We start from the raw sequence: 13,094 nt of genomic DNA, 5'->3' as shown, positions 1-13,094 counted from the left end.
GAATTGGGGTGCAAAGAGGCTTTTGGGGTGCAGGGCCGGTTTGGAGTGCGGGGGGCGTTGGGGTGCAGGGAGGGGATTTGGGTTCAGGAGGGGAATTGGGGAAGGGCTTTTGGGGGTGCAAGAAGAGGATTTGGGTTTGAGGTTTTCGAGGCGCAGAGGGGATTGAGGGGCCGGTTCAGGTCCCCTTCTCCCGGCCCTTGGGGTCCCCCCCCCGCCCCCATCCCGGCCAGGACAGACCCCCCTTTGTGGGGCTGGAGCCGCCGGGGGGGGGCCGCATTCCAGCGGTGGGGGAGGCGGTTCCAGCATTCCAGCGGTTGGGAAGAGCGGGGAAAGAGGAAGGGCCGGGGGGGGGGGGGGGGGCGGCATCCCGGGGCTCGGTGCTGTGCCCGCGTCCCCAGTTAATCACCGTTAATTAACGGCGGCGGAGGAGGAATGGAAGGACGCAAAGAAGGAAGGTTCAGGATTAAGGTGAAGAAGGAAAAATGAAAAAGGAGGAGGAAGAGGATGAAGAATTAGGGATGAGGAGGAAGAAGATGGAAGGAGGAGAAAAGCGAAGGAGGAAGGAGAAGGAAGAATGGGAGGAAGGACAGAGGGAAGGAGGAAGAAGGGAAAAGAAGGAAAGAGGAGGAAGCAAATGAGGTGGAAAGAGGAAGTTGAAGGGGAAGCAGGAGATGGAATGATGGAGAGGAGGAATAAGTAAGGAAGTGGAAGAGGAAAGGGGGGAAGAGCTGGGGAGGATGGAAGGAAGGAGGAGGATGAAGAGAAGGCAGGAAGAAAGAAGGAATGAAGAAGAAAGATGGAATGAGGGGAGAGGATGCAAGAAGGGAAAAGGAAGCCCAGAGAAAGGAAGACCAATGTCAGGACAGGAAATTCCCCCTGGGGGGCTTTGGAAACTGCCCCGCTCCCCTCCAAGGTGGGGAGGAGAAGGGCAGAAGGATTTGGGGCCTTTCTGATATTTTTCAGCTCATTTTATTGGAGAAAACAAACAGCCCCCAGCCTGGGGGAGAACCCCAAAACTCCCCCAGGACCTCCCAAAACCTCTGGGAAGGTTCTTTTTACACATTTTTACAGCCCACCCCAAATCTCAAAATCTCAGAGTATCTTGAGGTTCTGGGGTGGAAATCCAAGTTTTCCTGTGTAAAGGGCAGGGTTTGCATCCCAAAAATTGGGTGGGGGACTGGGGGGACACCTGTGAGCAGGAGGATGATGAAGGTGTCCAGGGGAAAATCAACATTCCAGAGGTGAGGAAAATGGGGGGCAGAGGGGGATCCCAGGAGGGGGGATTGGATGCCTCCCAATCCTGTTTTGGAGGGGCTCCAGTGAGGAGGGGGTGGGAGGAAGGCCAGCTCTTCCTCACCCCTTATTCCATGTAAAACACAGAGAGGGAGGCTTTTCTTTCAAGAAAACTCTTGGAATTACTCCTCCCGCCCCCCGTGTTGATTTTGGGGTGGTTCCCATTGGTTCATGGTGGGGTTTTTTTTGTCGGGATTTAAGAAGCTGTAGCTGAGGGAATTGATGAGTTTTAGGCTTTATTTCCGTCTCGCCTGGATCAAGGTTGGGATTTTTGGGAATCTCCGGAGGTTCCCGTGGCAGCTGAGGAGGAGGAGGAGGGGGAGGAAGCTTTTACTCAGCTCCTTCTTCATCATCACCTTCATCCTCCCCATCCATGGAGAGCGCGGCATATTTGCTGGCATGGCTGAACTGCAGGAAAAACCAGGAAAAATTCCCAAAAATGGGATGTGAGGGGGATAAAACTCCCCAGGGGCTCACACATCCCAAAACCAGAGGGTCACAGCCTCCCAAAAGGGACCACAGAAATCCAAAACTGCTGGGGAGGTTCAGCTGGGAGGGCGAGGGGGTCATTGTTGAAAAAAAATTCCCAAGACCCCCCAAAAAATCAAGATTTGCATGGGGTGAAGACCCCCAGGGAGTCATGCACCCCCAAAAGGGGTTTCACACACTGTCCAAGGCTGAACTGTGGGGGTGGGCAGAGGGAGTGGGACAGTAAAGCAGAAAATTCCCAAAATATCCCAAAAAATGAGATTTGAGAGGTCGAAGTCCCCTGGGGGTTCCCTCACCCCAAAGAGGGGTCCCAGCCCCTGCTGGTAACTGGAGGCATGGGGAATCAGTTATGGTGAAATTCCCCAAACCCCCCAAACCCGGGATTTGAGGGGGGGTCCCCCTGGATCCTTACAGAGGGGGGGTTCTCCTCCAGTTTCTTTGGCTCGTGCTCCTTCCGGGGGTCCCTCCTAAGGAGCAGAGGTCAGAGGTCAATTTCTGGAAAATTCTGTGTGCCCGGGGGGGTTCCCGGTTCCTGAGGGGGTTTTGGGGGAGGGTCTCACCTCTCAGGGTCCCCCATTCCTGCAGGGCCACGGCTGCAGCTCCGGCCCTTGGAGCTGCTCTCCCGACCCCCTTCAGGCTTCAGCTCCTCTGCTGGGAAAGGGTGGGGGGGTCACAGCCCCCAGAACCCCCTGAGCCTCCCAGCAAGGCCTCAGCATCCCTGGAACCCCCCCCAACCCCCTTTAAAACCCCCCACAAAATGCCTCAACCCTCCCAGATCCCCTGATACCAACCTCCCCCTGAGCCCCCTCCCCAAGCTCCCCTAAAATCCCCCAAACCCCCCCTAAACACCTTCTGAGCTCCCCAAGTGCTCCCAAGACTTCCCCAAATCCCCAGAACCAACCTCGAGCCTTCCCAATCCCCTCCTCCCATTCTCACCTCTCCTCTGGGGGGTCCTGGGGGGGCCCCCATCATCTCCAGGGGGGGTGGGGCCGGAGGGGCCCCCACTGGGGAGACAGAAAACGGGGGAGGGGCATCAGGGGGGGTCCCTTAAATGGCCCCATTCCAGGGACATGGAGGAATGGGGCATGGGAATTTTGGGATAGAGCCTGGGAATGTTAGGGTGGAGCACAGGAACGTCCCTGAACCACAGGAAAATTGGGATTGGGCACAAGAATGCTGGGATGGAGCCCAGGAAGGTTGGGATGAGCAGAAGAGCCTTCATGGGCTGCAGGAGTGTTGGGATGTGCCACAGAACATGGGTAATATTGGGATGTGTGGCAGGAGCATCCCCGGGCCACAGGAATGTTGGGATGTGCCAGTGACTCCATGGAATGGGCCACAGGAACACTGGGATGGTGCACAGAACACCTCTGTGATACAGGGATGTTGGGATGGGCCTTAGAAAGGTTGGGATAGGCAGTAGAAATGTTGAGATGCACTACAGGATCATCCCTGGGAATGTCAGGGTCCCCTACTCCCAGCCCTTGGGGTCCTCCACTAGGGAAAAGCAGAGAGCCATGGAATGCTTTGGGCTGGAAAAGCACCCCCCAGGCCACTCCTTCCTGGAACACCCACCTGGTTGGGGAGGCTTGCTCCGAGTCAGAGCTCTGGGAATTGCCGGGGGGGTTCTGGCTGCTCCGCTTCATCCAGGCGTTTTCCTTGGGAGGCGGCGCCGGCATCACCTTCGGCTTCTCCTCCCGGGACTTGGGGGGCGGTGAGGGCGGCTCCTCCTCTTTTCCTAGGGGCTCATTTTCCAGGGATTTCTCGCTCTCCCTCCTCCGTGTGGCTGGGGGGACACAAAGCCGTGTGGCAGATGCTGGCAGCCCCGGGCTGGGCGCCGTGGCTGCCCTGGACCCCGACTCACTCCGGCCGGTGGGGCCGGAGCCCGTGGACGTTCCCGGGGGTCCCGCGGGGCCGCTCTGGGAGGATTCGCTGCCTGTCCGGGATCGCTCCTGGTTCTCCTCGCTTCGCCAGCTTGGATGCCTGGGACAGGGTGGAAACAGGATCAGGGGACTGGGAAAGGGCTGCCCCACCCCACCTTTCCCATAGGATGAACATCATCCGACCCGAACCACTTCCAAGGGTCACTGCCACCCATCCCGCTTTTCCATGGGGACCATTCCCTGTTCTGCCCATCTCTCTGTGGAGACCAGCCCCGAATTTCCTGAGGGATCATTCCCTGCCCACTCCCCTCTTTGCCACTGGATCACTCCTAGCCAGTACCCCCTTTCCCAAGAAACCATTCCATATCCCCTCACCTTTTGGGTGGGATCATCCTTTGTTCATCCCATCACTACCAAGCAATTATTCCTTACCCATCCCATGTATCCCAAAAGACAACTCCCAGCCCTTCCCACATTTCCCAAGTGACCATTCCCATCCCATTCCCTCTTTCCCAAGGCACCATTCCCACCTTTCCCGGGGCCGTCTGTCAATCCTCTTGTCGTCCTCCAGCTGCCGCTGGAGTTTTTCCTGCTCCTTCTGGAGCCGCTCCTCCACCTCCCGCTCCCGAGCCGCTGTATCCACAGGCTTGGCCCCCCCGAAGATGGAAGCAGCCCGGCTGGATTGGGCAGCGGGAGCTGCTGAAGTTTCCTCTTCCTTGGGAGCACTCCGGGGCTTCAGGTTGAGCTTCGGTCTCTGGGTGGGACCTGGGAACGAGCCAGGAGATCATGGTGAGCATTGATCCCACCTGCAACAGTGCTGGGACTGACAGCACAATCCCTGTCCCATCCTGCCATTCCCAAGGAATCATCTCCTTCCCCAGCTCACCCTTCCCAAGGGATTGTTCCCACTCTCTCACTTTTTCATGGGAGCATTTCCATCTTAACCCACCTTTCTTGAGGGACCATTCCATGTCCTTCCCACCTTTCCATGGGGATCATTCCTGTACCATCCTGCCTTTCTCAAGAGACCCTTCTCCCCACATCCCATCCTTCCCAAGGGATCATTCCCATCATATCCCACCATTCCTAAGGGACCATTCCCTATTGCTCCCTCCTTTTCCATGGGATTATTGCCATCTCATCTCACCATTACTAAGGGACCACTCCCTATTGCTCCCATCTTTTCCACGGGATCATTCCCATCATATCTCACCATTCCCTATTGCTCCCACCTTTCCCACGGGATCGTTGCCATCATATCCCACCTTTCCCAAAGGAACAGCCCTAGTCCCACCCCACCTCTGTCCTCACGGCGGAAGTCATCCCGGCCGTAATCATCCCGGGAATTCCACCGATCCATCCGGTCATCCCGCCGGTCATAACGATCCTCATAGCCACGGTAATCATCGTCCCGGCGGTACCCGCTTCCAAAGGCTCTCCGGCCGCTGCCTATTCGGGAATCGTAGCCTGGGGAAGGAGACAGATCACCAGAGAGTCACTAGGGATAATGCAGCCCAGATTCCCAGTGAAAACAGTTTGGGAATTTGGGGGATTCCCAGTTACTCGCTGGCCATGGGGGAGGGTGTTGATCCCACTCTCTCGGCCCGTGAAAACCCTTGGGAATTCCCACCTCGGTCGTAATCCCTGCTGCGGTCGTCGTAGCGATCCCGGCTCCCAAAACCACGATCCATGTCCCGCCGTGGCCCGTCCCGATACCGGTCATCGTAGCGATCACGATATCCTGGAAGCAGGATGGGTTTTTACTGGGATAGGCACCGATTCCAGGAGAAAGGAAGAAAATCCTAATACTGCTCCATATGGGAAAGAAGGAGGACCCATTCATCCTTACAAACTGGGAATGAGCTCAGGTGGGAATGAAGAGTTTTGGGAATGAATGAGCTTGGAGTTGGAATGACAGCAGAGAACAAATGAGCTCCAAATGGGGAATGAACAAGCTCAGGGTGGAACTGAGTTCTGGGAATGAATGAGGACCAGATGGGAATGAACAAACTCGGGGTGGGAATGAGCTCAGGTGGTTCCTAATCTCAGGCTGAGCAGTGTCAGGTGTCCCTAGATCTTGGGACACAGGAGGGAATGCCTGGAATGCTGGGCCCGTTCTCTTCACTCACTGTCCCCGAATCCATCGTCGCCCCGGCGCGGGGGGTAGTCATCGAAGGTGTCGGGAGCAGCCGGACGCGCGCGCCAGTCGCTCTCGAACCGCTCTGAGTCCCGGAAGCGATCCCGGTCTCTGCCGAAGCAGCGATCATCCCGGTCTGCCAGGAGCCAGGACACGGACAGGGACAAGGAGAGGCAAAAGGAGTGGGAAAGGGAATCAAGATTAAAAGGAAAGGAAGGAAACAGGACAGGGTCAGGGCTGGGCCCTTGGCCACTCTCCCTGAATCCCCACCGTGCCTGATCCATGTCCTCAGCGGGACGCTCACCTTTATCCTGAGCTTGATCTGCCACATCCACTCGTATCCTTCTGTTTCCTAAAGACTGGGAACAACAGTGGGAAGTGAGTGCTGGGCTGGGAATTCCCTCCCCATATCCCACCTGACCCTCCCCTCTTCCAGCTGGAAGCCATTTGCCCTTTTCCCACCACTCCAGGCCCATGTCCAAACCCTTCTCCAGGTCCTTGGAGACCCTTTAGGCCCTAGGACGTGCTCTTGGAAGCTGGGACTGGACTCACCTCTTCATTGAGGCTCAGGGCCTGGAACAGGGAATCAATATCCTCGAATTCCGCGTATCCGAAACCTTTCAACCTCTCGGGATTGGTGGGTTCCCGTGGGAGCCGCACGGCGCTGATCTGCCAAGGGAGGGAAGGCAGGGAAGCTCACCTCAGGATCTTGGCTTCCAAAGGGGAACGTGCAAGGGTGGCAGGATCTGGGATGGAGCAACTCATGGATATCGAGGGATTGAGGGGGTTCCTCGTGCATGAGGTGGAAGACAGGGGTCCCGCCCTAAACACTGCAGAACTTTCCAACAGTTTTGGATTGAGGGACTGGGAAGAGAATCCCAGCTCTGGCAGCTGAACTGGGAACAATGGGAAGGGCCGGGTATGCTCTACAGGCTCCTACGTGAGCTCAGGGAAGCAAGCAAGAGCCATCTTAAAGCTCATCCAAGAGGAAAACCAGCCCTGGATGTGTCCAGCACAAGTTCCACAACCTCCTTTCCCTAAATTCTGGCTCCCAAAACGTGGGAGCTCCTTGCTCATTCCTGATCGGAGCCCTGGGATATGTCAGGAGCCACATTCCCAAATGACATCTTAGGTGGTCATGGGGTCCCCAAAGCATCCCTTAGATTTTCCTGGGATGGATTTCCTGATAGGAAATCTCTTGCAAAGCCAAGATCTTGCTTGGACCAAAGGAGAATCCACAACACGTCCACGGAATTAAAGAATGACAAATGCCAAGAAATAGAGAAAAGGAATAAGGAAGGCCAAGGTCAGATGTGGAGCTGGAGAGGGAAAAGCAGGGTAGGTTCAAATGGGAATAAACTTGGTTTCTCCCAGTTTGTGGTTTTCAACACCTCTGTGTGATCCATGAGCTTCCTGATGCTGTTTTCTTTCCACCTGGGAGCAAACCAGCTGCCCTACCCTGCCCCATCCCCCAGTCTAACCTCCACCGATTCCACAGGGAAATTCCCCCACTGGAGGCTCCTCAATCCCACTGGAAGAGCGGGAATGGCTGATCCATGGCTGGGGAACCAAGGGATTCTCTCAGGATCAACCTACAGACACCCACACCCCATGGCAATGGAATACGGGTGCCTGGTAGACAGAGAGCAGCATTTCTGCCCTCTGGAACGTCACTCACATTAAGTCCTCGAAAGAAATCCTTAATGGACTCTTCGGTGACATCATAGGGCAGGTTTCCCAGGAATGCCGTGTACGGAGGGGATTTGGGGAGGCGGCTTCTGTCGATGTTGGGCTCGCGGGCAGCGCGCGGGGCCGTGGGAAGGATGGAGCGGTCGATCGGAGGCGCCCGGTAAACGTCGTCATCATTGCTGTGCCACGTGGTGGAGACTGCGGGGAAAGCCGGGATGTGGGCACAGCCACACGGCCAGAGCCAGCTGCAGCTGCCCGGAGCCAGCTGGGGCCATCTGAGCTGGCCAGGTCAGCTGGAGGCAGCAATCATCCCACAGCCCACCCAGACAGAGGCAGCTGGAAGCAACTGCAGGCAGTGGGAAGAAACCGGAGTCATACAGAGGCACCCGGAGGCAACTGCTGGCAGCACTGGTAAATCCATGGAAAAGGTGCCCTGAAGCCATCCAGAGCACCCAAGGCAGGGACAGGCAATCTCATGAGTGGCTTTTCAGGATTCATTCCAGCTTGGATTCCAGCCTGGCTCAGTGGGAAGCTCTGGTGAATCCGGTCCCCAATGCCTCAATATCCCACTGCTGCTCCCCCACTTGGCTGCACACTGAGTCTCATCCCTAAGGAAAACTTGCATGGCTCTCCCAGCTTCATTATTTCCCAAAACCCAAACAGCCACTGGATTTTTCCAGTTATGGATGCCACTGGCAGCTAGGAATGCCAATCCTGGAGCCTTCCAATCTGGAAGGCAGGAATTATGTTCCAGGAGCTGGGAATGCCAGTCTGGAAGCTGAGAATGCCAACCTCAGAGCTCAGAATGGTGCCCAGGGATTGAGAATGCTGTTCCAGCTCTGGGAATACTGCTTCTAGGACTGGGAACGCTAATCACAGAGCTGAAAATGCCACTCTGGAGACTAAAAATGCTATCCTGGCTCTAGAAATGCTGCTCTGGGGGCTGGGAATGTAAATCCCAGATGTGGGAATGCCATCCTGGCTCCAGGAATACCATTCTCACCCTGGCTCCAGGAATGCCATTCTGGCACTGGGGGCTGAGAATGCCAACCCCAGAGCTGGGAATGCCATCCTGGCTCTCGGGGCTAGGAATGCCAATCCCAGAGCTGGGAATGCCATCCAGGCTCCAGGAATGCCATCCTGGCTCTGGGGATGCTGCTCTGGGGGCTGAGAATGCCAACCCCAGAGGCGGGAATGCTGTCCAGGCTCCAGGAATGCCATCCTGGCTCTGGGGGCTGGGAATGCCAACCCCAGAGCTGGGAATGCTATCCTGGCTCTGGGGGCTGGGAATGCCATCCTGGCTCTGGGGGCTGGGAATGCCATCCTGGCTCCAGGAATGCCATCCTGGCACTGGGGGCTGGGAATGCCATCCTGGCACTGGGGGCTGGGAATGCCATCCTGGCTCCAGGAATGCCATCCTGGCTCTGGGGGCTGGGAATGCCAACCCCAGGGCTGGGAATGCCCTCCTGGCTGCAGGAATGCCACGCTCACCTTCCAGGTCGTCGGTCTCGTCGGCCCAGCTCACAGGTTTGGGGATGTAGGTGGGGCCCCCCCCGCCCCCCCCATCCTCAGCCAGGAAATCCGTCAGCGTCAGCGTCTTCCCCTTCTTTGGCTTCTTCTTCGCTGCCGCTGCGGGAGCGAGCGGAGACACGGATCAGAGCGGGAACCCGAGTGGGGAAGGGGGGAACTGAACGGGGAAAGGGTGGGAATGACAGTGGGAATGAGAATGGAAATGGTGGGAATGAGAATGGGGATGGGCAGGACAGAGAGGGAATGAGAATGGAAATAGTGGGAATGGGGATGGCAGGACAGAGAGGGAATGAGAATGGAATCAGAGCGGGAATGGGAGCAGAAATGTGTGGGAATGAGAGCTGGGACAGAAGGGAATGAGAGCAGGAATGGGTCAGAAAAAGAGTGGGAATGGGAGGGAAGGAGAATGGGAATAGGTGGAATGAGAGCAGGGACAGGAACAGAGGGGGCAGAGGGGACTGGGGACAGCAGGGTGGGACATGGGGCACAGAGATGGGATATGGGACACGAGGAGCTGACATGGAACGTGAGGCACCAGGATGTAGGACACGAGACACTGGGATGGGACTGGGGACACCAGAATGGGACATGGGACACTGGGATGGGACACGAGAAGCTGACATGGAACACAAGGCACCAGGATATACGAGACAATGGGATGGGACAGAAGACACCCGAGTGGGACACGAGGCCTCGGGATGGAGCACAAGGTGACAGGATGGGACACGGGACATTGGGATGGAATGGGAGGAGCTGGGATGGGACAGGAGCCACTGGGAAGGGACATGAGACAGGACAGCAGGAGCCAGGAGGAAACAGTACAGGAGGACATGAAGCACCAGGATGGGACAGGAGGCCCTGGGATGGGACACAAGGTGACAGATGGGGACATGGGTTGATGAGGATGGGATGGGATGAGCTGGAACAGGACAGGAGCCACTGGGATGGGACATGAGGTGCCAGGAGGGAACATGAAATGGGACACAAGGCACCAGGATGAGATAGGAAGTGCTAGGATGGAACGCAGAGCACCAGGATGGGACAGCAGCCACTGGGAGGGGACAGGAGGAGTCACGAGGAGACAGGAGGTGTCAGGATAGGACACAAGGAGTTGAGAGTGGACAGAAGCCACCAAGATGTGACAGCAGCCAGTGGGATGGGACATAAGGCACCAGGATGGGACACAAATGGGACATGAGGTACTGACACAGGCACTTGCATGGAATATGGCACTGAGAGACATGAGGTGCTGGGATGGGCCATGAGGGCATCAGGGTGGGACAGGAGCCACCAGGACAGGACAGAAGGAACCAGGGACGGATGTGAGGCACCAGGATGGGATATGAGGAACTGGGATGGGACAGGAGGCGGCACAGGAGCAGCCAAGAGGGGACAGAAGTGACAGGATCGAACACAAGATGGGACATGGGATGGGATACGAAGAGCTGGACATGAGACACCACAATTGGACAGGAGTCACTGGGAGGGGACACAGGAGGACCCAGGAGCCACCCCCCAGCCCCTTTATTTGTTATTACCACTGGAAACATTGTCCCCATCCCACCCCCTGTGGGGACACACCCAGGCACAAGCTGTGACCCTCCTGGAAAACCGGGGCATTTCCTGGAAGGTGGCTTTGGATTCACAATTCCCTCCCTCTGGGAGGAACTGCTGCCATCATGTGGCTCTGCCGCTGGATCTGGGACCTTTCCTGGCAAAAATTGCTGCATTTGCCAGGAAAAATCCCTCTGGGTGGAGCCAGGGGGGTTGGAGCCCCAGAGAAATGGTGGAGTCACCTCGTTCCCCCATCAGGTTTTGGGGAGGTCAATAGGGGTCCCAGGGGAAGCAAAACTGATGAGTTTCAAGGACATGAAAGAGAAAAGCTTGGAAAAACATTCCCCTCTTTTTTTTTAAAGGAGAGATCATGAATTTTTGGATGGCCAGAGCTTCCAGTCAGATATCCTGACCAGCGATAACAATAATTAATTAATCAACCAAAGGGCTTTAACGAGGATAAAAAGGATGGAGGTCGGATTGCTCATAGAATGGCCTGGAAATGTGTTATTCCATGGAAATCCAGCATGGAGAGCACCACCACCAGCAGTGTTTCCCCAAGGGAACTGGGAGAGGATGGTGGTGTGTGAGACCCCTGGGATGGCTCCATCTCCTCCCAGTCCATCATTCCCTCCCCACTGTGGATTTCAGAGAATCCCAGCCTGGGATGCAGGAGCGGCTCAGAGCTGCCCCAGGGTGACCCGACCTCCCGCAGGAAACCAGCCTGGGACAGGGCTGGGAATGCGGTCAGCACCCGAGGCCCAGGGAAAGGCGGGACAGGGATGGATCCAGGCGGGGTGGGGGCACCTTCCAACGCCCCGTGCTCACCCCGGTACCGGGACGCACCTCCCACTCCAAGCAGAGCCGGGGATCCCGGGAGATGCTGCGGGATTGGGAATGGAGGGGAGAGCCGGGCTGGAACTGGGGGGTGTCTGGTGTGCCCCCCCACGGCGGGACCGACCCCTGGAGGGGCTGGGAGGGGTCACATCCTGCCCCGCCTCCCCCATAACTGACCCCAAGGAGCCTCAAGGGCACGGCGGGCCTGGGAAGGGGGTCCCGGTGAAGCCCCCGGGGGCAAATGGAGGGGGGGGAACCTGATCCCACCTCTCCCCCCGAACTCCCGGTACTGGGGCCCCTCCGACCCCCCCCGTTCGCGGCCACGTGGGCGCGTCGCCCCCTCCCCCCCTTCCGCGCGCACGCGCCGGGCCGCGCCCGGCGCGCGCACGTCAATCACCGGCCGGGCGCACGCACGTCAATCACCGGCCTGGCGCGCGCGCCCCCGCCAATGGGAGACGGGGGGGGTGTTGGGGGGGCCCGGCGCGCGCACGTCAATCACAGGCCGCGCGCGCACCCCCGCCAATGGGAAGCGGCGGGAGGGGGGGGAAGGGCGCGCGCCCGCCCTGAGGGGACGCGGCGGAGGAGGAAGGGGGGGGGTTCGGTTTTCCCGCCGCTTCCCCCGCTTTTCCCGCCACCGTCTCCCCCCCAGCACCATCTCCGGAAGCGACGGTGCTCGGAGCAGCCCCGCGGCCGCCATCGGTGCCGCCATCAGTGCCCGCGGAGCTCCACGCGGGCCGGCGGGGCCCGGGCCCGCGGCGCAGCGCTCACCTGGGGCCGCCATGTTGGGACGAGGCAGAGAAGGCAAAGGACCCGGATGGCGGCGTCACGTGACCACGAGCGTCGCGCCCTGTCAGGGGGCGGGGCAAAAGCCCGGGGGCGTGGTCTGGGCCGGGGGCGGGGCCTGGGGCCGGCAGGTTCTGCGGGGGTGGGGCCGGAGGGGGAGGGACTCCCGAAACCTCCGGCGCTGACAGACCCGGGACCCCCGGCACTGACAGCCCCGGGCACCGGCCGGTATCCCCGTAACCCCCAGCACTGACAGACCCAGACCCCCGGCACTTACAGCCCCGGGCACCGGCCGACACCCCCGGAACCCCCGGCACTGACAGCCCCGGCACTGACAGCCCCGGGACCCCCAGCACTGACACCCCCGGGCACCGGCCGACACCGACAGCTCCCGGAGCCCCAGGCACCACCCGGGCTGCTCAGAACTCTCGAGCACCGACACCCCGGACACCGAGACGCGCCGAACCCGTCACTTACCGGAGCCCGGGACACTGGGACCCCTGGGCACTGACACCCCCGGGATTCCCGGTCACTGGGACCCCCGACAGCAGGAGCCCCGCATACAACCTCCCACCGCCACCGACAGCCCCCGGCACCGCGATGCCCCGCACACCGACACCCGTGGCAGCGCCCCGAGATCCCCGATCCCGGCATCTCCGGGCGCGTCACCCTCTGGGCACCAACAGCCCCGGTCTACTGACACCCCGGGGACTCCCGGACACCGCCACCCTCGGGCACTGACACTGCCAGACATCTGCCCGAGATACCGGTACCTCCGGGCACCGACACCCGAGGAACTCCCGACTCCGGAACTCCTGGGCACGAGGACGCCTGCGACCCCCAGCACCGCACCGGGACCCTCGGGTACCGCACCGCGACCACCGAGCACCGCACTGGGA

At 59.0% G+C, this 13,094-nt stretch overlaps 1 protein-coding gene across 2 annotated transcripts; it reads right to left on the bottom strand.

Annotated features, from left to right (window-relative positions):
* Nucleotides 1-1,512: 1,512 nt before the first annotated feature.
* Nucleotides 1,513-12,317, bottom strand: EIF4B (eukaryotic translation initiation factor 4B). Of its 2 annotated transcripts, none has more exons than XM_074530651.1 (15): nt 12,181-12,317; nt 8,983-9,120; nt 7,481-7,689; nt 6,355-6,471; nt 6,107-6,161; nt 5,795-5,938; nt 5,296-5,406; nt 4,965-5,132; nt 4,196-4,430; nt 3,647-3,765; nt 3,358-3,568; nt 2,719-2,786; nt 2,343-2,433; nt 2,195-2,249; nt 1,513-1,701 (listed from the first exon to the last, which is right to left on the bottom strand). In XM_074530651.1, exons 1-15 carry the CDS (start codon nt 12,191-12,193, stop codon nt 1,624-1,626), a joined length of 1,812 nt encoding a protein of 603 aa, XP_074386752.1. In that variant the 5' UTR covers nt 12,194-12,317; the 3' UTR covers nt 1,513-1,623. The 2 variants fall into 2 exon arrangements, with proteins under 2 accessions (XP_074386752.1, XP_074386753.1); XM_074530652.1 differs by having other exon boundaries at nt 2,343-2,430.
* Nucleotides 12,318-13,094: the final 777 nt, after the last annotated feature.

The sequence above is a fragment of the Zonotrichia albicollis genome, chromosome 33 (assembly GCF_047830755.1).
Source record: "Zonotrichia albicollis isolate bZonAlb1 chromosome 33, bZonAlb1.hap1, whole genome shotgun sequence".
Classification (NCBI taxonomy): domain Eukaryota; kingdom Metazoa; phylum Chordata; class Aves; order Passeriformes; family Passerellidae; genus Zonotrichia; species Zonotrichia albicollis.
Note: the sequence above shows the minus strand (reverse complement) of the source record. Positions and strands in the feature narration are given on the sequence as shown.